General features: G+C 42.7%; 1 protein-coding gene across 1 annotated transcript; it reads right to left on the bottom strand.

Annotated features, from left to right (window-relative positions):
- Nucleotides 1-270: 270 nt before the first annotated feature.
- Nucleotides 271-23,172, bottom strand: SMAD4 (SMAD family member 4). The gene is made up of 11 exons (XM_001509436.4): nucleotides 22,793-23,172; nucleotides 21,427-21,601; nucleotides 19,430-19,459; nucleotides 16,980-17,192; nucleotides 14,374-14,493; nucleotides 14,146-14,262; nucleotides 12,461-12,511; nucleotides 10,544-10,727; nucleotides 9,530-9,698; nucleotides 3,398-3,536; nucleotides 271-1,832 (listed from the first exon to the last, which is right to left on the bottom strand). The coding sequence occupies exons 1-11, from the start codon at nucleotides 23,039-23,041 to the stop codon at nucleotides 1,621-1,623; spliced, it is 1,659 nt and encodes a 552-aa protein (XP_001509486.1). The 5' UTR covers nucleotides 23,042-23,172; the 3' UTR covers nucleotides 271-1,620.
- Between the last annotated feature and the right edge of the window lie 1,731 nt (nucleotides 23,173-24,903).

Genomic DNA, 24,903 nt, shown 5'->3' with positions numbered 1-24,903 from the left:
TATTTAATTGAAAACAACTGGGTCCATTTTACGCTGTGAAAAAAATGGATTCAAAAAAGAACTAAAAGGTTACTGCATAAAGTGTGCTGAAGCCAAACTGGTGCAGGGGGACGGGGGGACGGAGGACACGCAAGATAAACAGATAAACACTCACCCATTGCTACTGGTGCCGCCGGACATTTGGGAGAAAAACGACTTCCCTTCAAGACGGTGATATCGAGGTGTAGAAATTAGTCCTTTTTTTAAGAAAAAAGCACAACTAGAATGCAGTTCGGTAGATTGGGATTTCCAGAGTTTTATTTATAGTATTAGCTAGATAAAAAGCATACATATTGTGTCTGTTGTACAGTCAATACATTTGCAAATTTTTCTATTTTTTTAAATTCTCTATACAAAGTCATTGCCAATTGATATGGTCATTGATGGCCTAGGGCATAGAATAACCAAAAGGTATAAAAACAAGTTTGCAGACTTGCCCCAAGATACAAAAACTGAATTTTAAACAATGTCATAACATACATGATTTAAACTGTGTACGAAAAATCACATGTCAAATGAAGTACAAAAATATCCAAACCACCCATTATGAACAATTGCAACAATTCCTTTATTCTGCAGTTTAACATGGAACTTACCAGTTCCCAAATGTTATTATTTCGATTAAGCTTTATCAGCTTTGCAGAACGTGGGATACTTAAGTAGAGTGACATTCAACTCTTAGTGTTTTAAAAATACAAAAACTTCTCTATATGTATCACTGAATTCCTGTCCAGACTTCTAAGTTGCCGGACTTAATGCCCAGAAATCTAGAAAGAAAACATGTACTATTTTTTCAAACAGGGCAGAGAAATGCCTCCGGCTAATCCTAGTTAGCAAAAATGGAACAAAACTTAATTTTAAAATATTTTGTAGTTTTGTGTATCTATGGCTATTAGAAGGAATTTTCAAATATATACACATTAGTGTTTGCCTTAGCAAATGTGTAACCGAAGTTGCAAGGCAACTTGAATTAAAATTAAAATCTGTCTTTGCTCGTTTAACTTTCTGAAAACTGTTTAGGATATAGATTATATTGTTACGCTTTCATTACCCAACTTCCTAAAATGCAGAGTAAAGTTACTCTTAGTAATATTAATTCACCCACATGGCACAACATTTCTGATTAAAATATCTGCTTAACAATAACTATTAATATACAGAATGATATAGGTGAATTAACTTGGGAGAATCTTACTCGCATTTCAACATTAGCAATTTAAAATTTCATATGTAGTATATCATATATATAATTTATATATATATTCTGCACATAAAAGGCTCTAATCTGCCAGGGATTAAATTTTCCAGCATCGGAATGATTCCTTCATATACAACCGGTGAGGTTTCTAATCGGTCTATGATTTTTTTCCTACTTCAAGCTCTGAGCCACGTATTATGACTGGAAAGTTCTAAAAGAAAAAATCCAGTTTCTGTCTGCTAGGAGCAAGGCAGCAAACACAATTTTAAACCTTTTGTGAAAAGATTAAGCAGAACAAAAGTGAAATATATTTTCAGGTTATAAACAGGATTGCATTTTACAGTCCACTGTCCTGACAATATAATGGCCACAGCAGTGAGAGTTCAGTCTAAAGGCTGAGGGTCAGCAATAGGCATGGTATGAAGTACTTCATCTAGAAGCTGGAGGGCCCGGTGTAAGTGAATTTCGATCCAGCAAGGTGTCTCTTTGATGCTCTGTCTCGGGTAATCGGGTCCCCAGCCCTTCACAAAGCTCATCCTGAGAATGCACAAGCGACGAAGATCATCCACCCCAATCCCGGCAGCGGCGGACAGGCCTGAGGAAGAGAGATTTTTTTGGAACATGTTCAAAAGACTGGCTGAGGCTGCCCCATCCTCCTGGCTTTCTGGGCTGAGTAAAGTAACCAATTTTTCTTAAATGTCTTCTCAGGATCCTACCTCCTGGCTAAACTGCTAAGAAATAAATGGAGACATGCTGCCTGGGGCCAATGTGGCTGGAGGTTTTCTCCACTTTCTTCTAATTCAAGAGATGGAAAGAACCACCTCGAGCCATTCCCCTTGGACATGAGGGCATGAGGAGGGACTCAGGCCTAAACTAGAGTATCTGCTCACAGACAGATTACAGGAACTTTAATGTCTATGACACGCACTGGCTAGATGACAAAACTGACTGTGGAAATTGGTCTTTTTCTTGGTAAGAGGATCTGTATCCTAAATGAACCTCTCTGCTCCGGTTTCCCCGTGTGTACACTGGAGGTAGTAATATCTGTTACTAATACTTCACAGACATTTGTGTAAGAAAGAAGTATTTTAACCAACAACTCATCGTTCCTTGGAGGTGACAGCCTACATTTACCACTAATTTGTTTTTGTCTCCCCAAGAGTCCCTGGGGCACCAAAAAGCCAAGTTTTTATCCTTTTAAAACATTGCTGCCCCACCTATATTTTAAAGTTCTTAACCAATCAGTAAAGGGGAGGAGGGAGAGGTCTGCAATTTTCGGAAAATCTAAACCCATCAGGAAAACAAGGAAGCTAATGGGAAGGATTTGCATACTGTTGAGAAACCTGCAGGGCCACTGCAGTTTTCTTAGCCAGTGTGATTTGCTTACCACACTGAAGAGGTTAACAACAGGGGTTGACTGAATCACTAGTTATGCCTTCTGAGGTGCAAGATGGGTGCCACCAGTTTCCATCATAAAAGTCTATATTCAGGAGTTTAACTCTGCAGTAAAAAATTCCCCATCAGTGTGAAACCTGGCACAGTTCAATTTTACCCTTAAATACATAAAATGTTCTAAAATATTATCAAATACCACCCCGCTACAAGTTTTTTCTTCACACAAACAGTCTAACTTTTAGAAGAACTGAGACAGATGCACGATTCTTAGATCTGGATCGGATCTCTACCCCTATAAAGCCCAAAGGCTAGTAGCAACTGCAATCTACTGTGACATTTTCTAATGAGTGCATCAACCCCAACTTCTCTTCTAGCCCTTCCTGATATTAATGAAAAGAGGCAGCCTTTGCAACAGTTAAAGACAGAGTATTTAAAATATGGAATGGCTTATTACAGGAAGGGAGAGCTAGAGTCCATTCGGAGAGTCAAAAAGCTCATTTCCTGAATAAGCAGTTCAAATCCCCCTCTAGACTGCAAGCTTGTTAAGGGTAGGGAACACGTCTGCTAATTCTGCTGCACTGGACTCTCCCAAGGGCTCAGCAGACTGCTCTGCACATAGTAAGCACTCCGTAAATACCACTGATCGACACAGAAACGATTCTTTCAGATACTACCGACGAATGCAATCGCCTGAGTGAAGCAGAGACAGAATACAGCTCATCTGGCTTTTCGAAAATCGTAAAAGCAAGGCAAAAGTACACTTACTGATGGCAGGAGCTATTCCACCTACTGAGCCCGGTCCGGGGATGTTTCCGGCTACCGCTGCCGCTTGCGCCGCTGCTGCGGCTTGGGCGGTGGCGGCCTGCTGCTGCATTTGACGATGACACTGGCGCAAGTCGAATACCTTAAAAAAAAAAAAAGATACAAATTCTGAGTTAATGGAATTTTTTAGGCACGCTGCCCAAAATAAAAAGGAAGTCTTAGAAAATCACAGTCAGGGCCTTGCACATTGGCTTCCTCTCTATCTAAGCTTGAGGTGGCTGTCAGGCGGGCTCCTCACTACCCAGGGAGTTGTTTGGCTGCCCTGGCCCAAACATGCCCCAAGCTTCACCGAAGGTGCTCAACCAGAGGAAGAACAACCGCTGATGGCAGCCTATGACGGCGCAAGCGCAGCATGCTCCAGCCTCAGGAGCCAAGGGGCCTTCTCTCTTGTTCTCAGCCCACCTCTGTAGGGAGATGGATGGGGAGAGTCACCTGTGGGCCTCTCTAGTCCCCCTGGTCTTTTTTTTTTTTATACTGAGGCCTGTCCATGGGAAGTGACCTCACTCTTCCCTATATGACCCAGAGCCTGAAACAGCTGACACCAAAATCTCTAACCCTACAAGGGCATTTCAGAGGAGCCACTGCTCCAGTCCCCGGGCTCTTTACCCAGGAGGAGAGGGACAGGAAGCCCTGTGGGCTGAGAGAAGAGAAGGAGGCTGGGGGCTGGCATCTCTGCCGTCTGGCCTTTGCCAAGGTGACTGTCCCAGAAGTGGCTGCTAGGCTCCCCGGAGAGAGGAAGAAGTGAAGCTGGGCTGAGTGAGCTGAGAGACTAAGATGAAGGGGACTGAAGAGGGTCAAGGGTCTGGGATTGGGAAGAGAGAGCTGAAACTTCCAGAAAGGGAAAGAAAAGGGAAGAATGGGGCGAAGGGAGGATTTCGGGGGAGGGAGGTGGAGATGTAGAACAAAATGAACGGAGTGAACAAATGGATATTGGGATAAAGATTTAGAAAATAAACCTAAGGGAGAGAAGATGGACAATGAAGAGGAGAAAGAAGACAGAGGATAAAAACAACAGAGACTAAGTGGCCAAGGGTGGGCAGAGTGAGAAGAGGAGAGGGATCTCAAGAAACTAGCTGAAAGAAGATGACCATCCAGAGGGCAAGAGGAAGAGAAAGACAAGCCAAAGAGGGAGAGGAAAAATCACAGGATGAAAAATAAAGGGAAAGAACAAGAACAGCAACAGGTAAAAACTGGTCAATACTTAGATAATTCAGCTAACACCCTAAATTCAGAGTCCCAAATGTTGGACATATGTATTATGAGAGGATTTTTTCCCTAGAGTTAAGCTGGTAAGACAATTTTTTTTAACCTCAAATACATTACTACCCAAAATTTAATTGTACACTTTCAGATTTTTAATACATTGTCTGAGATGCTGCTAAGCACTCAGTACAGTGCTCTGCACACAGTAAGCGCTCAATAAATATGATTGAATGAATGCTAGAATTGTCCTTTTCATCAGTAAAGGGATTGTAAAGTGACTCCCAAAGAGATGGCTTGCAGTACAGCAGTGATTTCTTCTCAAAATGTTATATATCAAGCATGTTTATTGAACGGTTTACTCTGTGCACAGCGGGTACTAAATGCTTAGGAGAGTATAATATAACAACACCGGGAGACAAGTCCCTTGTCCACAAGGAGCTAGCAGTCTAAATACCCTCATATGGCTGGGAGGCAATTATTTGTTGCAACCGACCATCAGAAAAGGCCTGGCACAGGGACTTTAAAAGCGGCCCAAAGTCAGGTTAGAGAGAGAGGATTTTTTCCTCGAATGTAGGCACCACCTTGCCTAGAAGGAAGCAGTGTTACGTGATCACATCAGTCTAATTATTCTGCAGCAAGACCTCACTTATCCCCCCCTTTTACCTATACTAAAAACCAAGTGGGACAATGAAAGTTGACTGTGGAATTTCTTCTGCTTGGGTATTTCTTTCTTGGACCATCTTTCCCCCAGATGCAAGATCTAAAACTTCAACTGAATAGGCAAGATAGCTATTAATTGAGCACCTTCTGTATTCAGAGCACTATGACCCAGACCTCCGAGAGCTTAAGATTTAAGGGGAATAAAATCAGTACGCTTCACATGTATCCAGGGAGCGGACAAGCTTTGTCAACTGAGTTACGATTTTTCAATACCTTCTCTTCTCTACTGTTCTGCATAACGAAAGCAGCATACGTTCCAGTGTGCGCTTCTAGAACGCATACAAACCAGAATACGCCAGCTTAGTGACTTTCTCCCAGGGCCTAAGTGCCTTGAAGGCAGAGGCCATGCACTTTATAAGACAGGTCTTCCAAGCTTCTGTAGTGCTTTGCGGATTTATTGATGATGACACTGATGATTCTGTAACACTCAATCCCCGGGGTGGAAAAGCTTCTGGTTAGATTAGAAAGGTATTCTACCGTGAACATCCGTGACACTGGCTGCAGGACCAAAGGGGCAAATAAAATCGACTATTTAAAACTGGAACCATGACTCAGATTAATTGAACTGGACAAGCTATCGGTACCATCTTTTAGCTCTCCGCTAAAGTAATCCCACATTACCTAGCGATCAGAACCTAGACTCTACAGGAAGCCTTCCCCAATTAACCAGAAACTGATTACTCCCAAATCTCAGCCCCACCTAGCCTATTTCCCAACAACAGGTATTTATTACATTTGCTAGTATATCTGTAACTCTATGTTCATCGGTCCTATGGACTCTAAACTTGAGGGCAGAGAACTACGGGGTGTATCACAGCCCCCTACAGCACCCAGCACAGAACCCAATAGATAATGTTGTAAATCATGAATGATAATGAACAGGGCTAATGGAGAGGTAGCCAAACTTACTAGGAGATCCTTGAGTTCAAATCCAGCAGGGGTAGCAAAAATCCCATGAAGTTCATTACATTTCTGATAAGCTTCAGGTATTGCAGACTCAAACTCTGTTTATGAAACACCAGTGACAGCAGTTGCACCCAAATGACGGTCAAGGATAGCGAAAGAGGGGGAAAGTGTATCACAGGGACAGCTGACGAGGCAGTGCGCAACTGCCCGGATCTTTCCTTCCTCTCTGCAAGATGTGTGAGGTTAATCTACCAAATACAGGATTCTTAAAATTGTTTACAGCTACACTGGGAAAAGTTTGTTTCCAAGTTGCCTTATTTTAACTGAACACTGACTGAGAGAACCTATCTGCCATAATGAATCAGGGGATTCACCACTGCAGAAACTGTCCTTGAGAAAGAATTTTCTATGTATGTAAGAGTGATCGTTTTAGAACAGGCTGCATTTTTCACAGGAATTCTTGGAGTAGGTATGCTTGGTCCTCCCATCCAAAAGTTATTTTGGAACAGGGCATTTGAGTTTAGACAGCATCATGCTGCATTGAATCAATATTCACCCATCTAGTCACAGAAATCATTTAGACAATCAGCTTTGAAGGAAGGGGGCTCAGTCTGTGAACTGACAGGAGTACCCAGCACAATACCATATATCTGGGTTCTCGACAAATCTTAGTTAATGACACCTGAATGGTGGCTGGATCTTAACAATCCTCTTGGCTAATGTTCTGTCATCAAAACTGACAATAACAGGAACTATCCATGAAGTCCCACATCCAGGCAGTGCTGCTGCAGAGGCACTTACGTAAGGATGCTATATGCAAGCACTTGTAAAATCATCTAGCCCGGGTGCTGAGTCACAGTGTACAGGCTGTATTATTAGAGGTACGTTGGGATGAATCAAATGTTTGTCTCGGACAAGCAAACTGGTCAATGATCTGTATTCCTTAGGTTCTGCTGTCAAAAACTTGTAGAGTGAATAATGGGTGAACCCACAATGAATGAGTTTGGGATGGTCCAAGGTATTTTCTTATTGATCAGTCAGGGTGCACACTCGCTGACTGACAAAAGTTAAGTTTTTCAGTCCCGAGGTATCTGATAATAAGTAAAGCACGTGATCCTCCTCCTTACTCTGGCACTGGAATTCCCCACAACAACTTCTCTTATCTGTTGCTAACATGAAACTCTCAAGGTCACTGCAAAAGCCTTTTCACTATCAGCTACAGTGATAATGATGGGGAAGAGAGGTAACCTAGCAGCTCTGTGGCCTAGTGGAAAGAGGATGGGCCTGGGAGTCAAGGAACCTGGGTTCTAATCCCTGCTCTACCTGCCTGCCCTGTGACCTTCAGCAAATCACTTCCTTTGTCTCACTTTCCTCTTCTGTAAAATGGGGATTAAATATCTGATCTCCCTCCTTCTCGGACTGTGAGCCCCATGTGAAACAGGGTCTGTGTCTGACCTGATTTTCTTGCATCTACTCCAGCACTTATTACTGTGCTTGGCACATAGTGAGCATTTAAGTACCATTATTAATAATTACCTGTTGATTACTCGTCTTTAGCTAGATCTCCATGTTTACAGATTAACTATGCCAAATGGGGAAAAAAACTATTTTAGTTTGCCCAACGTTGTTTAGATTGGTTACTTCAGAGACGGTCAGGACCATGAGATGGGCCAAAACGTTTCTGCTAATACAGCCTAAGGGACTTTAGTGTTTTGTTGGTAAACAAAAGAAATCCAGATTCTAGATTCTTTGATAAAAAAAAACAACCAAAGAAATTCTTGCAGCTGATGAATGCTATTATAAAGTATCAACTTTGCAACCGTTAAAGGAAGTAGCTTAAACACTCATTAGCTGTTGACTATTTTCACAAAAGTTTAGGCGACCAGTTCAAATTACTTGGAACGGCACACTAAATATCCTGGTAATTCAATGGAATTCAAAAAAGGCTTTGTTCTGATTTTTTTTGGCCTTAAAAATCACATTTGGAACCCACCTCCTACATCTAATATCCTCTTTTTAACATATAAAAAAGAGCAGATCTCGCTGTTTGGGTGGGTCCCTTGATCTTGACAGACTGGGAGGTGGCATCCAGGCAGGTGACTGCCTATTCTGATTGGCGCAGGAAAGGAGGCCTCATTCAACGTGGAAGGGCCAAACCTCCCCAGTGAGCAGTGGAAATACTTCTACGACAGCAGATGCTGCAAAATGGGACCTGCTGCGATTACACTGCGGGAGAAGCAGCGTGGCCGAGTTGTTAGGGCATGGGCCTAGGAGTCAGAAGGACCTGGGTTCTAATCCCAGCTCTGCCACTTGTCTGCTGTGTGACCTTGGACAAGTCACTTCACTTCTGTGGGCTTCAGTTCCCTCATCTGTAAAAAGGGGATAAGTGAGTGAGCCCTATGTGGGGCAGGGACTGCGTCCGGCCTGATTAACTCGTATCTACCCCGGCGTTTAGAACAGTGCTTGGGACATAACAAGTACCATCTTCATCATTATTATTATTATTATTACCAAGGGGTTCTGATCACTTGAGCCTTTGTGCAGTCTATCAGCTGTCCAATGGCAATGTTTTGATGGAACCTCAATGGGAAAATCTGATCAGAGATGCATAACACCCAACTAGCACACAGCAATTATTAATGAAGAGAAGCACTGTGACATACTGGATAGAGCATGGGTCTGGGAGTCGGAAGGACCTGGATTCTATTCCTGCCTCTGCCACTTGTCCGCTATAAGACCTTGGGCAAGTCACTCCTCGGTGCCTGTTACATCATCTATAAAAATGGGGGTTAAGACTGTGAGTCCCATTACCTTGTATCTACCCCAGTGCCTGGAACATAGTAAACACCTGACAAATACCATTAAAAAAAAATTTGTTGCAGAGCTCTGAATACTTTAGGACCACGTGGTTCCAGCCCTACCAATCAGCTGACTGGTGGGAACCCTGGCCATCAATCGAATTTGTTGAGTGATTACTGTGTGCAGAGCACTGTCCTAAGCTCTTGGGAGAGTATACTATAACAGAGTTGGTAGGCACACTTCCTTCCCACAGTGTCCTTACATTCTTGAGGATGCCACAGCCCAATTTAGGGTTGGGGCAAGAGAAAGCAGGGCTGGAGATGAGTTTCCACAGCACTTGCACTCTCATTTGTACTGTCGACATTTTCCCTTTATATCCACGCAACACATTAATTAATAAATTATTTGATAAAGCCAAGCAAAACCCAAATAAGAGGAAAAACTCACCTTTATATATGCACTTGGGTAAATTTTGTGAACGGCATCTCCTGGTGCCCGCCCTGCTTCTCTGTCTAGGTAGTAGCTTTGGACAAAGACTGCATGGTCACTGAGGCATCGGACCCAAACATCTCCTTCTCCTTTACATTCCAACTGCACCCCTTTCCCTATGTGCAACCTTTAAGAAAAAGAAAAAGAATTTACTATAAAATATTTCACGGTGCTCTAAAACATCATTTTTACCATAATGAGTACCTATCGTAGAACCAATAGGTGAGAATGAATAATTTCAAGAATGCTCCGAGTTTAGAAACACCATCCCTCTGGGACTCCCTCAACTGTGATCTATCCAGTCCATTTTACATGTATTCAGTCAACCAAGATTATCATTGAATCTCGATTGTGCCAACATTGTAGTAAGCACTGGAGGAGAGTTCAGTAAAGTTAGAAGACAAGAGTTCAAGAGAGTTAGCAGATAATCCCTGCACTCAAGGAATTTAAGAGTCTAGTGGGGGAGACCGGCATAAAGTAAGTTACCGATAGAATGGGAGAAAAAGAAATAAAAAGGTGATAGCTTGGGGGATGTGACCTAGGGAGAATAAAAACTAATCAGGGAAGGCCTCCTGGAAGAGATTGGATGTCAGAAGGGTTTGAATGATGGGGAGTGGTCTTCCAGGTAATAACAATAACTGGGCATTTGTTAAGCTCTACGTGCCAGGCACTGCACTCAGCACTGGGGTGGATACAAGCAAATCAGGTTGGACACAGTCCCTGTCCCACATGAGGCTCATAGGTCTTAATCCCCATTTTTCAGATGAGGGAACTGAGTCACAGAGAAGTGAAGTGACTGGACCAAGGTCACATGACAGACAAGTGGCAGAGTCGAGATTAGAATCCAGGTTCTTCTAACTCCCAGGCCGAAGCTCTACCCACTAGGCCTCGATGTGAAAGGAGAGGGGGTTCTAGGCAAGAAGAAAGGTGTAAGCTTCAAAAGATTCATATAGGATTTATACAGAAAAATACCTTGCTCTCTCAATAGCTTCTGTTCGGTGAACATTAGAGAGCTGCCCCAGGCAAAAGCGGTCTCCTCCAGAAGGGTCCACATATCCATCAACAGTAACAATTGGGCAGCTGGAAGGAACTTTAAATGTCTCTCCTACTTGCACATCCATTTCAAAGTAAGCAATTGAACACCAATATTCAGGAGCTGTTGAAGGAAAAAACACATGAAAAACAGAACCCCTGTCTCACTCCTTGTGTAAAGACAAAGCCACTGAAAGGGGAGCCTTCACACTCACTAATCGCAAACAGAATCCTCCTCATAGCAGAGGTGCTACTCTGAAACCAACTAGAAAGCTCAAGTGGGAGAAGGAAAATGTATTGAGGCCCTCTCTTGCCCAGTTTCCATCCCAGAACTTAAAAATGAGATTTGTGCTAAGACAGCAGATGCTACGTCAACCAATCTTTTCCTATCTTATCAGGCACAATGATCTTTCCTTGAGAGGCCAAATCAACTAGCAGCTGACATATCAAGGAAGTTCAAGAGACAAAAAAAAATTACTCTTCTCCAAATATACCTAAGCCAGATTTCACAGGAGTTACATTTCTTAACACTTTAAGAAGCTTGAAAGTTTTTAATTAAGGCGACTTGAGGAACTATCATAATTTTCTGACCCAGTCCCAAAGAGATAAACCCTGAAATCAACTTTGTTACCTGAGGTCACCTGTTTGATGTAAACCAAGAGTAGTTTGGCTAACTTTTTACAGACTGAGGATGGTAATAAAAATCAGAGAAACATCGTGGCCTAGTGGATAGAACACGGGTCTGGGAGTCAGACGGACCTGGGTTCTAATCCTGGCTCCCCACCACTTATCTGCTGTGTGATCTTCGGCAAGCCACAACTTTTCTGTGCCTCAGTTACCTCATCTGTAAAAGGGGGATTAAGACTGTGAGCCCCATGTGGGACAGGAACTATGTCCTACCTGATTAACTTATATCTAGCCCAGTACTTAGACCAGTAATTGACACACAGCAAGTACTTAAATACTATCATTATTATTATTACCCAGTCGCTATTTCTCTTCATCAATCTTTAAATGTTCTTTATCTTAATCTGTTTACATCAGTTAGAGAGCCATTTCTAAAATGCATATCCATACCTACTCTTCTAAATCAACCTAGTGATATTGTAGTGCTTACTGTGTGTTCAGAACACTGACCTAAGTTCTTGGGAGAGTAGAGTACAGTAGGTAGACACAAACTGCTGGGTTTCCATTTGCTTAATACTCGCTAAGGCCCAATTCCCACTCATATCAACTTTCACTTCAAAAATCTGTTTTTAAACAGTCCATGCTCTGAAAAATGCTTTCCCTGATCCTGACTTCACTGTCCTACCTTTTTGCCACTTTCCAATTATTTATGGAGCAGGGCACTGTTGTAAGTTCATGGGAGAGTACAACAGATGCGAAAAAACATTCTCTGCCTACAGGAAGCTTGAAATACACCCAATCTTATCTCAGATATCATCGGAAAACTTCATCTTATTCTTTTGGATTTTTTTGAGAAATGAAACAGGTTGTCAGTCACTGTCTCTTGTTTAGAGCCAGTAACAACTTATGGTCAGTCAATAATAAACAAATAGATAAAAGAGAAAGGTGGACGGGTAAATTTTGTAGTCCCCTTATTTTGTGTCCCAAACCACAAAGATCTTATTTATTGTATCCCCACAATAATGCCAGTAGAAGAGGACAATTGAGGTACAAAAACAGTCAAGTGACTTGTTCAGGGTCACATCAGACCAAGCTCAGAACACAGATGTTCCTACTACACCATTAAGCTCGCACTGGCACAACAAGGTTACTTTACTAACTCTGTATGCCATATTTAAGGGCAGACATAAGAATGCACAAAAGGTATTTGAAAACATCTTAGAGACTTACCAGGATGGTTGGAAATGGGAGGCTGGAATGCAAGCTCATTGTGAACTGGCCCTAAGGAGAAAGACAGAATCCAATAATTTATCCCAAATTGCTCACATACTATGGAAAACCGTAAGAAACCACAGAACACCTTAATCATTAACAAAGCTTATGAAGCAATCTGGAACCTGAAAAACGGTTTCTAAGTTTTCCAAGTGCAGATCACCGTACAAGGAAGTTGGGAGAGCACAGTAAGTTCAACAGACTTGACCCTTCCCCTCAAGGAGTTGGAGAAGGGGGAGACAAACACAGAAATATATTGCCAGTAGAGGGAAACAACACAGTTTAAAGATATGTTCCTAAGTGCTACAAGAGTGGGAGGATGAGTACCCCAGAGCTTTAAAGTGACACAGAAATACTTAATCGTGACAGGCCTGCCGGAGGAGATGTGATTTCAAAAAGGTCTTGAAGATGCAGAGAACGGCGGCCTGTTGGATGTGAAGGGGAAGGTGTTCCGGGCAGAAGGGAGGGCAGTGAGGGAAATGAGAACGAGGTACGATGAACAGGCTGGCTTGAAAAGAGCAAAAGTGTGAGCTGGGTAGCAGTGGGGTGGCAACGATACGGGAGAGAAGAGGACAGAGTGCCTTAAAGCCAATGGTCGGGAGTTTCTGGTTGACAAAGAGGGCACGGGCAACCACTGGAGGTTTTCGAGGAGTGGGAAGCAGCGTGCAAAATGATGTTTTAAAAAAAAGCCCGGGCAGCACAGTGAAGAATGGATGAGAGAGGAGAGACTGGAGGCAATGAAGTCCGCGAGAAAGCTGATGCTATAGTAGACTTGGTAGATAGCAAGTGCTTGGAAGCAGCAGGCTGAAGGTTTGGACGGAGAAGAGGGGACAGATTCTGGAGGCGATTCGAAGAGAGAACTGACAGGACCTGGTGACTGGCTGAATATGAGGCTTGAAAGAGAGAGGACTCAAGGGTCCGAAATATAGGGGAGACGGGGTGTTGTCGTCAATGACCAGAGGGAGTAAGTTAGGCACTTTGGGAGAAGTTTTAACTCTTATATCCCTAAGGAACTGTTCAGTGCATTGTATGTTGGGCTTTCTTTATATGAGTTCTAAAAGCTTAGACTGTGAGCCCCAATGCAGCACAGGGACTGTGACTGACCTAATTAACCTGTACCTATCCTAGCGCATAGAAAGTTGTTTGACGTATAGTAAGCAGTTAAATACCAAAAAAAAAAAAAAAAGATTTCATATTCTAAATAAGTATTTCCCTATACAGCCATACATCTTACAATGATTCCTCAGCATTTTTTTTCAATCTGTACAGTCTAACAAGGCAATTTAACACCTGCACTTAAGTCAATTACTTCATCGATGACTGTCTTTTTGTAAAAAACAAAATAAAATAAAATAAGGTCTATGAACCCCATTTTGAGAAACAGGACATGCAAGAAATTAATTCACCATTACAAAAGAAAAGGTATGGTAATGTTTGTGTATAATGGTTTCCTGAAAAGAAATGCAATGGGGTATTTATCACTGAGTGAATCATAATTACATGGAAAATTTCAGGGAATTTTTTTTTTGGTCCCAAGTGTGCAACAATCATGAAGTAAAAGTAGGTTTAAAAAAAAAAAAACCTCATGATTAAAAAACGAAAAAACAAAACAAAACCAAAACAAAAAACCCCAAAAAACTTACAGTAATGTCCAGGATGGGGTGGCATAGGCGGATGATGTTGAAGATGACCATTTTGATGGTGAGGTATATTAGGGGGATATGCTGTTGTTCTGCTTCCAGTCCAGGTGGTAGTACTGTCTACAAAATTGAGAACCACATGGATAACTTACTTTCAAAAATCCTAGCAATGGCTGGAAATTTATATCTTTAGTCGCACATTTTAAAGAGCTGTAAGAAACCGGCACGTACTGTGGTGATAAGTAGCTGGCTGAGCGGCAAATCCGTTCTGTTGCTGTCCTGGCTGGGGTCCTGAAGCTATCTGTAAGAGTCCATCACTATGGCTCCCTGTTAATATACTGGGAGGCTGACCTGGAGAAAGGAAATAACAACATGGTTGAGCAAAAATAATAGAAGTCCTATCATCTTTCACGTTCAAGAAGTTATTGTAGTAACCACCAGAAAGATTAGGCCCCCGCTAACGGATTTAGCTGTGAAATAGAATGCGTCTGTTTACTATTGTATTGTACACTCTCCTAAGAGCTTGGTACAGTGCTTCGCACACAGTACGTGCTCAATAAATAAGACTGGGTGAACGAATGAGTATGTCCAAAACAAAAGAAACAACCCCGATCCTATTCAAGTTGTTCCTTTAATCTGAGAGAGGAAAGAACAAAGTCTCTCTGACAGTCGGGGAAACTTACACTGACTCATTTCTTCACCTTTTTCCTCAACAAAAAAGCCTAAATCTCAAATGACGCGACGCAGTTGAAGAGTGCTGAGACACAACAGAGGCTGACAGATCAACCTGGCATGCAGCAATCGGGAACAGGGTGGCTCACTCGGAACAGAGGCTTGCAGGAAGATTATGTTAGCGAGAGGCAGAATTGAAAACAGTGCCAGGCACTGCAAATAGAAAAGTAAAGAGCAAAGCGAATGACACTTTTATATGAAAAAAATGTTGGAGAGACTGTTCGCTCGTGGCCTGGGAAGCACGGGAAAAGTGGAGGGGAAGGAAAAGGAGTGAAAGAGAAGACGGACAGAACCATGTTTAAGTTGGCCTTTCTCCTAGTCTGGTGGCAATGCTCCTTGCTCCTAAGCCCGTACCCACCCTTGCTCCAAAACGGGGGAGCTGTTAGGTGCACCACAGCAGCTTTGGAACCCAGTGGAGTTCAGTTCTGTTCCAGCAGACCTAGCTCCAAGGGAAGGATCCACTGGCCAGGCCTAATCCGCGCACAGCTCTGATGTGTTAACATGCCAGAGCTCTCTCGTTCGCCAGCCTCAGGGCCCTGTACGTTGGCTTCCATTTTCACGTAACTGTTCAGAATAACTGTAGCCTCTCTGGAGAAGCAGCAATACCTACTGGAAAGAGCACGGGCCTGGGAGTCAGAGGACCTCCAGAGTGTAAACTCCCTCTAGACTGCAAGCTCGTTGTGGTCGGGGAATGTGGCTGGCATATTGCTGTGCGGTACATTCCCTCTAGACTGTAAGCACCCTTCAGCCGTTATGTTCTCTGTAGGCTGGGAATGTGTCCGTCATATTGTTCTGTCATATGCTCCCACCAGACTATAAGCTCCCTCTAGACATTAGGCTTGTTGCAGGCAGGGAATGTGTCACTATTCTGTGGTACTCTCCCCGCACACAGTAAACGATCAATAAATACGACTGATTGATTGAGCTGGTTTTTAATCCCAGCTTCGCCATGTACCTGACGGGTGACCCTGGGCAAGTTACTTAACTTCTCGGTACCTCAGTTCCCTCACCTTCAAAATGGGGATTCGATACCCGTTCTCCCTCCTACTTGGACTTTGAGTCTCATGTGGGACCCGTTTATTTTGTATCGACCACAGCATTTACTAGAATGCTTGGCAAATAGTAAGCGTTTAAATTATTATTACCCCAAGTCTCTGAACACCGAAAACTCAGGTGACAAACACTGGGACCTTCAAGGGAACTTCCCTTTCTCCGCCACTAAAACAACAGACAGATCCCAGGGTGGGCTAAGAAGCGCCTTTAACAGCACCAGGGAGAGAAATCCCCACCTCTTAACACAAACTTTTTCCTGGTCTTCTATAGAACTTTATAGCCTTTGTTTATCAAAATCAATCTCAGGTAGTTTTTAGTTAAAAATTGACTCTCCACCTTGGAAGCTGGGGGAGAGAGGGAAGAAGCAAAAACGGCCGTTATAGAAACTATATTTTCAAGTATTTGGGAATATGAGATGGAGACATTCTGCAATTGCTGATTTCTTTTGAGTCAACACCCTCAGTTTTACCATTTTCTTCTGAGAATGTAATCCAGATGAAGACGGAGAATAAAAGGCTCTTGTGAAAACACAATCCACATAGAAAAAGGACATACGCCGTACCCCAAATCATACTTTCCCTAATTCAAAACTAAGTCAGAAGCTTAAGAGTAAAGGCTACTCGCTTTCAACACCCCAAATAATAATTTGGTCTTTTTCAATAAAAATTTCAGCTAGAAAATATTTAATGATCTGAAAAAGGACAAGAAAAATGAGAGAGAATCTTTGTTCCCACCACCTTTAAAAGAAATACAGGCTTAAGGGTGTTGAATAGGTCTTTAACAAGCTTATTCTTATTTAAATCAATCCTTCTATAGCATAGAAGCCACAAAAGCAATTCATTCGATACGGAGTACCTCGCTACTTAAGTTCCAAAGAACATACAGCATTTATGAGAACACCCGAGTGAATTTCATATTAAACTTTTTCCAGTGATAGGGAAAGGTGCCGTCTATTTTCTTGGACTCCAGCTGGGACAGTTGGTTCCATACAACCGTTAAATCCTTCCACTGCTCCTATCCACATTTCACTTCGCGTTACTTGCATCACTCACTTGTGGAAGCCACAGGAATGTTGGGAAAGTTAGTGGTGCTGGTAGCGTTAGACTCGGACGGAGCTAACATGGCTGGGGTGCTGTATGTCTCTGAAGATGCGCGATTACTTGGTGGATGCTGGATGGTCTGAATTGAATGTCCTTCAGTAGATAATGACGGCTGTCCCTCAAAGTCATGAACATATTCATCCTTCACCAACATGCTTGATGGAGCTGTATTAAAAGTTCAATAAACTTTATCAAGGACGAACATGCAATTTTAGAGGGGCAGGCACAACAGTTAATTAGCATTACAAACAGACAACTTGTAAGCACCTAGAAAGATGGAGGAGAGCCAACACCGTCTCTATTAATTCTGTGGCCAAAAGTGTGCTCTCGCTCCTGAGACTGTGAGCCCCTGGAAGGGTCTGTAGCTCATCTACGGATTTCTTTCCCAGTGCTTACTACTCAGTGCTTCGCACATAGTAAAGGCTAAATGAAGTTACTCACAATTACTACCAGTCACCACTAAGAGTCATCCCGCCCATGCCACCATGGAAACCTCTACGGTTCCGGTCATCACCTTCTCCGTCCCCGAACCAGGAGGAAACTGGGAGAGTGGTGGGAACAAGAGCAGAGACACAACACTTTACAGAATCCAGGAAATACAAAGCGACGCCAGTTTCTAGGAGGTACTGAACCTCTTCACCTAACGGATTCGGGTGACCTACAGTAGGGCTCCTGGCCTTTTAGGAATTCTTATTCTCGGATGACAGTGAGTCACTGTGAGAGTTAGAACTTGTCTGTGTCTCAGCTTCCCCATCTGTGAAATAAACACTATTTGCCCCTAATTACTTTCCCAGGCTATTTCATCAGCTTAAAAAAAAAAAAGGAACTTTCATTGAAAGAATTGGACCAGATGAAACCACCAGATGAAATTCAAAAGAAGATGTTGTTTTCCCCGTAGTGTTGGCCTCCAGCTTTTCCAAAAGGTTATTATTGGGACTGCTTTATTTCGGAAAAATGTGTAGCACTTTTTAGAGGGCTTTCTGGGCATGGGGTTGAACTTGGGCAGGCAGAAAAGAGAATTAGGGCAGGGTGAGGGGTGAGGGAGGAAAAGAGGAAGTGGGAGAAGTGTCTATCGACTGTGTTACGTTGTACTCTCCTAAGCACTTAACACAGTGCTCTGCACACAGTAAGTGCTCAGCAAACACCACTGATGATTGATTGACTGACTGAGAAGGGGAAAAGCCTCCGCTGCTGTGTTTGTAGCTGGACCAACTAAGCTGGCAATTCCAAGCTTGGTTTCAGGAGGGTAGCTGGGTCAACTGGTCTCAACCACCTGCCACAGCAATTCTAGAGCCCCAATACTCACCCTGCCCAAGGGCAACGCTTAGGCTGCCCGGATGGACCCAGGTTGAGGTGGGGATACAGCTCACTCCCACTGGGCTTCGGGGCTGGGGATGAGAAGAACCACCAACCTCAGAGCTTGGAAAGGGTAACGTGAAACCTGCAGATGCAGGGCCAGGGAGTCAGGCAAGGTTTGCCATCAGAGGAAAAGCGGAGCTGACCTTTTGGATCCTCTTCAGGGTCCATTCAGAATCCATGGGGCAGGGTGGGGTGGGCCAGCTACACTCTCTGCTCAAAAAAGCTAAGGGGAGGCATGCTAATCATAACACCTTGAATTTGTACTTCTATTCATTTTTCCAAAGCGTTTCCACATTATTCATACCATAGTCACATGAATATTAAAAGCAGGTGTTCTTTTGTTGCTTTGACGAGCAATGATTTTTGAAGTTTTACAGTTTACGTAAATATTTTTTCATTATGGAAAAAATGCTTTAGATTACAATTAAGAAAAATCCACCATTCAGTAGTTGACACATTGGAAAAGCAACGCCTCATCTGAAATGGCAATTTACACCTGCCGATTCACCAAGAAATACGCTGAAATAACTGGTAGCTCATACAGATTACTCTCCAGTCAGTTGGCCCATAACAACTGCCTCCAGAGTTCTTAAATTCCCTCCCCAGGAATAGTATCATCGAGATGCCTGTCATCCACCACTTGTCTGTATGACCTCGGGCAAGTCACTTAACTTCTCTGTGCCTTAGTTACCTCATCTGTAAAATGGGGATGAAGACAGTGAGATCCATGGGAGACGGGGACCTTATTACCTTATATCTACCCCAGTGCTTAGAACAGTGCCTGGCATGTAGTAAGTGCTTGACAAATACCATTTAAAAAATAAAAGACGACATTCTAGAAGAGACACAAACCCCTTCATTTCACTGAGCTCTCTAGTTTTTAATTAAGCAAAGCATTTAGCTTAAAAATAAATTTATTATCGATGACGCCAATAGACAGAGGGGGTACTGTTCTAACAACACCCACAGCCAAACTAGTACGAAAGTAGTATTAGATGAACCAGAGGAAAACACAGATAAATAATGAGCAAACAATAACCCACCTGAACTCTGCAGTGTTAATCCTGAGAGATCTTTATTTTCAAAGGGGAAAAGAGAGAGAGAGGTTACTATAAATATTTCTCCTTTGAAATACAGAATATAGTTTTCAAACCAACAGAAAAATTACATTTAGATTTAAACATATTTCTTCCACCTCTACTGAAACTCAAATCGGTCATAATTTATATACAGATATTTTGCCTTGGGCATTACCTCAGCTGACAGGGTATTCCGTTCTGAAAGGGTGAAAAAGCAACCTCCTGTGCTTGGGACTGTGGCAAAATGAACCAGTTAGTTATGGGGTTTAAAAAGATGAAAATCTTGTGTGTCCTCATAAGTATCACAAGTTTTAAGTCACTACCAATCCTATTCTGAAGCTCAAGAAGTAGACCACTACTACTGAGGCAGTGTGGCTCAGTGGAAAGAGCCTGGGCTTCGGAGCCAGAGGTCATGGGTTCGACTCCCAGCTCTGCCACTTGTCAGCTGTGTGACTGTGGGCAAGTCACTTCACTTCTCTGTGCCTCAGTCACCTCATCTGTAAAATGGGGATTAACCGTGAGCCTCACGTGGGACTACCTGATGACCCTGTATCTACCCCAGCGCTTAGAACAGTGCTCTGCACATAGTAAGCGCTTAATAAATACCAACATTATTACTACCTTCCAAAGTTACAGCAAATGAGGTCTCAATTTACACTCTGCTTTAGGTTTACGACACTGGCCCTGACTTCACCTATGCTAAGGCCATAAAGGCAATATATAAATCCACCTCTCATTTTCCAGTGGTCTTCCTGTTCCTCCTCGCCCCCACTCCCCAGCTCAATGTCTCACTCCCGCTGCCACCGGCGGCTCTCTACACGGTGCACGGCCCGTGGCTCACCACCCGCGCCACCTGGGACCACAGAACCGGGATGGTCCGAGCACTTAATACAGTGCTCTACACTCGGTAAGTTCAGTCGACTGACTGACCGATGGCTGGGGCAGGTGGGGCCCGTACAGTTTTGTGGAGAGGGTCAGTGGCAAGAGGCAGTGATGCTCCTCTCCGCAGCTGCTCGAGGTTAAAGCAGCTGTAGCAGCCGCCGTGGAGGCCGCCACGGGGCTCCCTCCTCATTCAACCCCAGTGTGACTCTACTGACACAGCTCAGACGGTACAGAAGGGGAGGTCGGAGGTGGAAAGCAGAGCTGACATCGGCCCCACCAGTCACCGCCTTGGGAGTCCCCTTCCGAGGTTGAAACATTAACCCGAGGTGGTGACAGATCCGGCCCAAGGAGGAAGTTCTCAGGCCCGGGGAGGCGAGTGATAAGTGCTCAGGAGCAACCATGTCTTGGGGCCAGTATCTCCAGCCCACGGGCAGCCCTGCAGACTGTTCCGGTCCAGCCAGCAGAAACCCAAGATCCAAACTGGAAATGCTGGTAGTGGTGCCTTACGGCTGGCGTTCCTTTCTCTTTATACTATTCTACCTCTGGTTCACCACTCTTCTGGCCTTTCCCTCACTTTCTCTTCCTGCTTCCTCAAAGAGAAAACCCTCGACATCGTTCAGCTGACGGTTCAACCTTTAACCTGCCTGGTAGTCTGTTTGCTCTGTAGGGCTAGACAAACCCGAGCAGCTCACCTACTTCAAAGCCACCCGGGGGGCCTGATTTTTTGTATTTACAGAGGGGGTTAAAATGTACCTATGCCTTTTAAATTATTTGAAGGACAGGGTGATGGACATCGTATACCACTGTATTTTTTATGTCACATGATGGCTACTCACAACATAAATATATTAATGTAGCCACACTACTCATTTATAATTGAGTGCACAATTCTGGGTAATCTGAGTAAAAACAGGGTACAGCTGAGCTCGACACAGGAACCGATCTCCCATTTATAACATTATTCCTATGGGAAAATGGTTCCAAAGTACAATATTTTAAGACCCAGTTTCCAGGAATCAATCGTATCAGGGCATTCTGAATTTATATTTTGGGGTGATTTTTTTTTTTTTTAAACTTACCAATGCCAGGTGATACAACACGTTCATAGTGATATGGATTCACGCAAACACTATCACATTTTAGGTCAAAAGCATACTGACAATATTTAACATGCTTAAGTTCATTTTTGTGAAGATCAGGCCACCGCCAAAGACGAGCATAAATCACATGAGGAAAGCCCTTACGTCCAGCCACCTAGAAAGTTAAAAATAGATTTGCTTAGGGAAAAAAAAAAACCTCAATCAGAAAAATAAAAACTTTGTAAGACACAAAAACCTGAAACAATATAAAGCTGCCCATAAGACAAGATCTACGCTTAGATTTATTCCAAAGAAAAATGAGCTAAACCAAATTTTGGGGTTAGTTCACATGAAAAACTGGAAGGAAATGGCAAACACCAAAATTTAGCAGTGGCAAGAGCATATGATAAAGTTAGCACACCCAATCTTGCTGCCAAAAAATGTTTTCACCAAGTTGTCTCAAGATTCGGTGTAGGAAGAAATGGTTCTGTGCATTTGTGATGCCTGTCAAAGTGTGATGGTGCCTGAGCTTTACTGTACAGAACTTGTGTTTCTGTAACTTCACAGTGTTTAATACAGTGTTTAACAGTGAGTGGCACGGGTGTAAAGCATTCTGCTGGTGGTCAACACCAAGATGTTGAACAGAAAGACACTTGTCACAGGGGGGTAATCTTTGAGCCCATTAGTTTCCATGGCATCAATGGCCACTATAACAAATATACTTTACCCCAAGAGTTACTTTGAGAATACAAGCGAGAAAACTTCCTGTTTCAATTTTTCCCCCAAGGAAGGAGTAAGCACCCTAAAGGAGCTTTTCAAGCTTGTATGAAAATACGATGGGAGCAGCATGGCCTAGTGGCAAGGGCCCGGGCTTGGGAGTCAGAGGAGGTGGGTTCTAATGCCCGTCCTGCCACTTGTCTGCTGTGTGACCTTGGGCAAGTCACCTAACTTCTCTGCCCCTCAGTTACCTCATCTGTAAAATGGGGATTAAGACTGTGAGCCCCACCTAGGACGACCTGATTACCCTCTATCTGCTCCAGTGCTTAGAACAGTGCTTAGCACAGTGCATGCGCTTCACAAATACCATAATAATCATCGTTATTATTATACGGCTCCCATCTTCTCTTTGACATTAAAATGCTGTTCTGATTCTAAATCACTTTGAAAAGGAAAGCAACCAGTTCTGAGAACAAGTCAAATTTTTATGACCTTTTAAATGTGCTGAAAATAGACAAGAGGCAAACTTTGCTTTGACAGTGTTTGGATTTACTGGGACAGGCACAAGGTATCGGAAGAGAAGCAAGAGTAGGACTAAATCTAGGTAACAAATACTTCTGAAAGAGGTAGTAACTGGTTCTGTACTAACCTGAAGCCTTCCATCCAGTGTTCTCTGAATAGTAACACACTTGCTAGGATGGGCTCCATTTGTAGTTATAGCTGTTATTAAAGAATCCAATTCATCTTTCTTCTCCTTCAGCTTCTTTACCAAGCTTTCAATCGCTCTCTTGGCAAACGTTTCACTCTCTCCACCTTGTCTATGGCACATCAAACTATGAACAATGCTCAGACAGGCATCATTACTTGTTGGTGTGTTAGTAATAGACATATTGTCCATTTGTCACTTTTTAAAAAGCCAGATGTGCCCAATATCTGAGTAATTTTGAGAGTTTTCAGAAATTGAGGAGCAACTGCTAGAAATGTCCACAGTCAAAATAACTTCACCAGACATGTGCTGTCATGAACAACCTAGAAAAAAACAGAAAAGAAATTAGAAACATTTTTATAATATAATCTGCATTGCTAAAAAAAAAACCCAAGTTTTTTTTTTATAATTTTAAAAAGGTAAAATATAAACTGGAGACAAAAATCCTCGGGAGACTTATGGACTTGGAATCAAATTATCAAGTGGTGTGCCTTCATCTGCAAAACAAGAGTTTTAGGAGTCATCATAACCAATAATCTAGTTTTAACCCTCCTAATTACCTTAAAAGATGCTAATCGCAACAACCTTAAACCTATTTAAGAATGTCTATAATTCATGATTAACAAGGGTTTTATCCAGAGTGTATTCATACCTATAAAGGCAACAATATTTAAACAAAAGACCACTTAAATTTTTCTTTCAGAATGCTGAACACAGCTCCTTTCCTTATGCACCCGTTAAATATGATCAAAAATCATACTTTCTTGGTTTGAGGGAATCGAAATGTCATAAAGACGGAGCCCAAAGTCTTAATGAAGGCTAGATAGATTTCCTCTTATTTGCAAGGCACATCACTTTCCTAGAAGGAAATTAAATGCGTTTGGCATGATCTGCTCTTCACAGAGCCAGGCTGATTACCTTACACTGCCAGTGGGGCTGGAAACATTGTTTGTTTTAGAATTGATATAAAATCACTAGTCCATAACCAGGCGCACCCTCTATAAAGATGAGTAAAATGTGTTGTCCTCCCATTTTTCACAAACTTCTCTCAGCCTGCATAAATTTTCAGAAATATTGTCAATAAAAATAACTGCCAATTCCTTAAGCAAGCCAGGATGCATTTTATGAAGCTATATTCCCTGTCATATGAACTTATATTAAAAGGGCCCAAATTCAGAATACACGCTTACATACATGCAAAATGCTTTTTTTAATGAATCAACAGTAACTATGGGGTAAAACAATCAATGAAGTTTAATGAGCGCTCACTGTATGCAGAGCACTTGTACTAAGAACTAGGGAGAGTATAATACAACAGAGTTGGTAGACAGGTTCCTCCTCCGCTCAGTTTGGAAAGGGTTCACAGTGAAAAGAGAAATGTAAGCTGGGCTTCAAGGAGCAGGAACAGGTTCAACAAGCAAAGCAGAAGCTCAAGAGGGAAAGGGAGAAAGAAAGACGTTAGGGAAGTGACTTGCCTCTCGTTGAAGCAGGAGGAGGTGAAGGTGACTGAAGTAAGGTGGGGGGTCGGGGGAGGGGGTCGGGGGGCCGGGTTCACCTGCCCTGAAGTGCAAAATCATGAGTTTGGCTTCACGCTGTAATGGTTCGAGTCCTGGAATGATGGAGCAATACCAGAAGCTGTTTCTGCTTCTGCATTCAAAATTGCTTATAGGGTGATGAGGTTGGAAACGGAGTGAGGACTGGCAGATGACAACAGTTCAACATAGAGGCAATCTCTTCACCTATCTGGAAGGGCTAGGGATTTTTTTTAAAAAAAGTTTTCTAAGTAATGGAATCAGATACTCCAATAACTATAAAGCTGGAGAGCTAATTGCTGAGGAAGCTTGAAAACCATTTTAGTAAAACGGAAATTAATTTGCATTTTCAAGATGTGATTTCTGTCATTTTCCAATGTGAGCCTTCAGTACTACTCCCACTCAATCTATCTTTAAAATTATATTAGCTAAATACTTTAAATAATAACTAAATACCTACGATAATAATTACTTCCATCATTAAGGGTCTAGTCCAATACAATTAATAATAATAGTAATAAC

Source organism: Ornithorhynchus anatinus, chromosome 3 (genome assembly GCF_004115215.2).
Source record: "Ornithorhynchus anatinus isolate Pmale09 chromosome 3, mOrnAna1.pri.v4, whole genome shotgun sequence".
Taxonomy (NCBI): domain Eukaryota; kingdom Metazoa; phylum Chordata; class Mammalia; order Monotremata; family Ornithorhynchidae; genus Ornithorhynchus; species Ornithorhynchus anatinus.
The sequence above is the reverse complement of the archived record's forward strand: the minus strand, read 5'-3'. Positions and strand labels throughout refer to the sequence as shown.

What these genes read in the sequence shown, in the direction of transcription:
- SMAD4 (XM_001509436.4), bottom strand. Translation starts at nt 23,041, where the DNA reads ATGGACAATATGTCTATTACTAACACACCAACAAGTAATGATGCCTGT. An exon ending in TGTTGTATCACCTGGCATTG is followed by an intron (nt 19,460 to 21,426) that starts GTAAGTTTAAAA and finishes TTGAAAATAAAG; the next exon opens with ATCTCTCAGGATTAACACTG. An exon ending in ATTAACACTGCAGAGTTCAG is followed by an intron (nt 17,193 to 19,429) that starts GTGGGTTATTGT and finishes CTTTTAATACAG; the next exon opens with CTCCATCAAGCATGTTGGTG.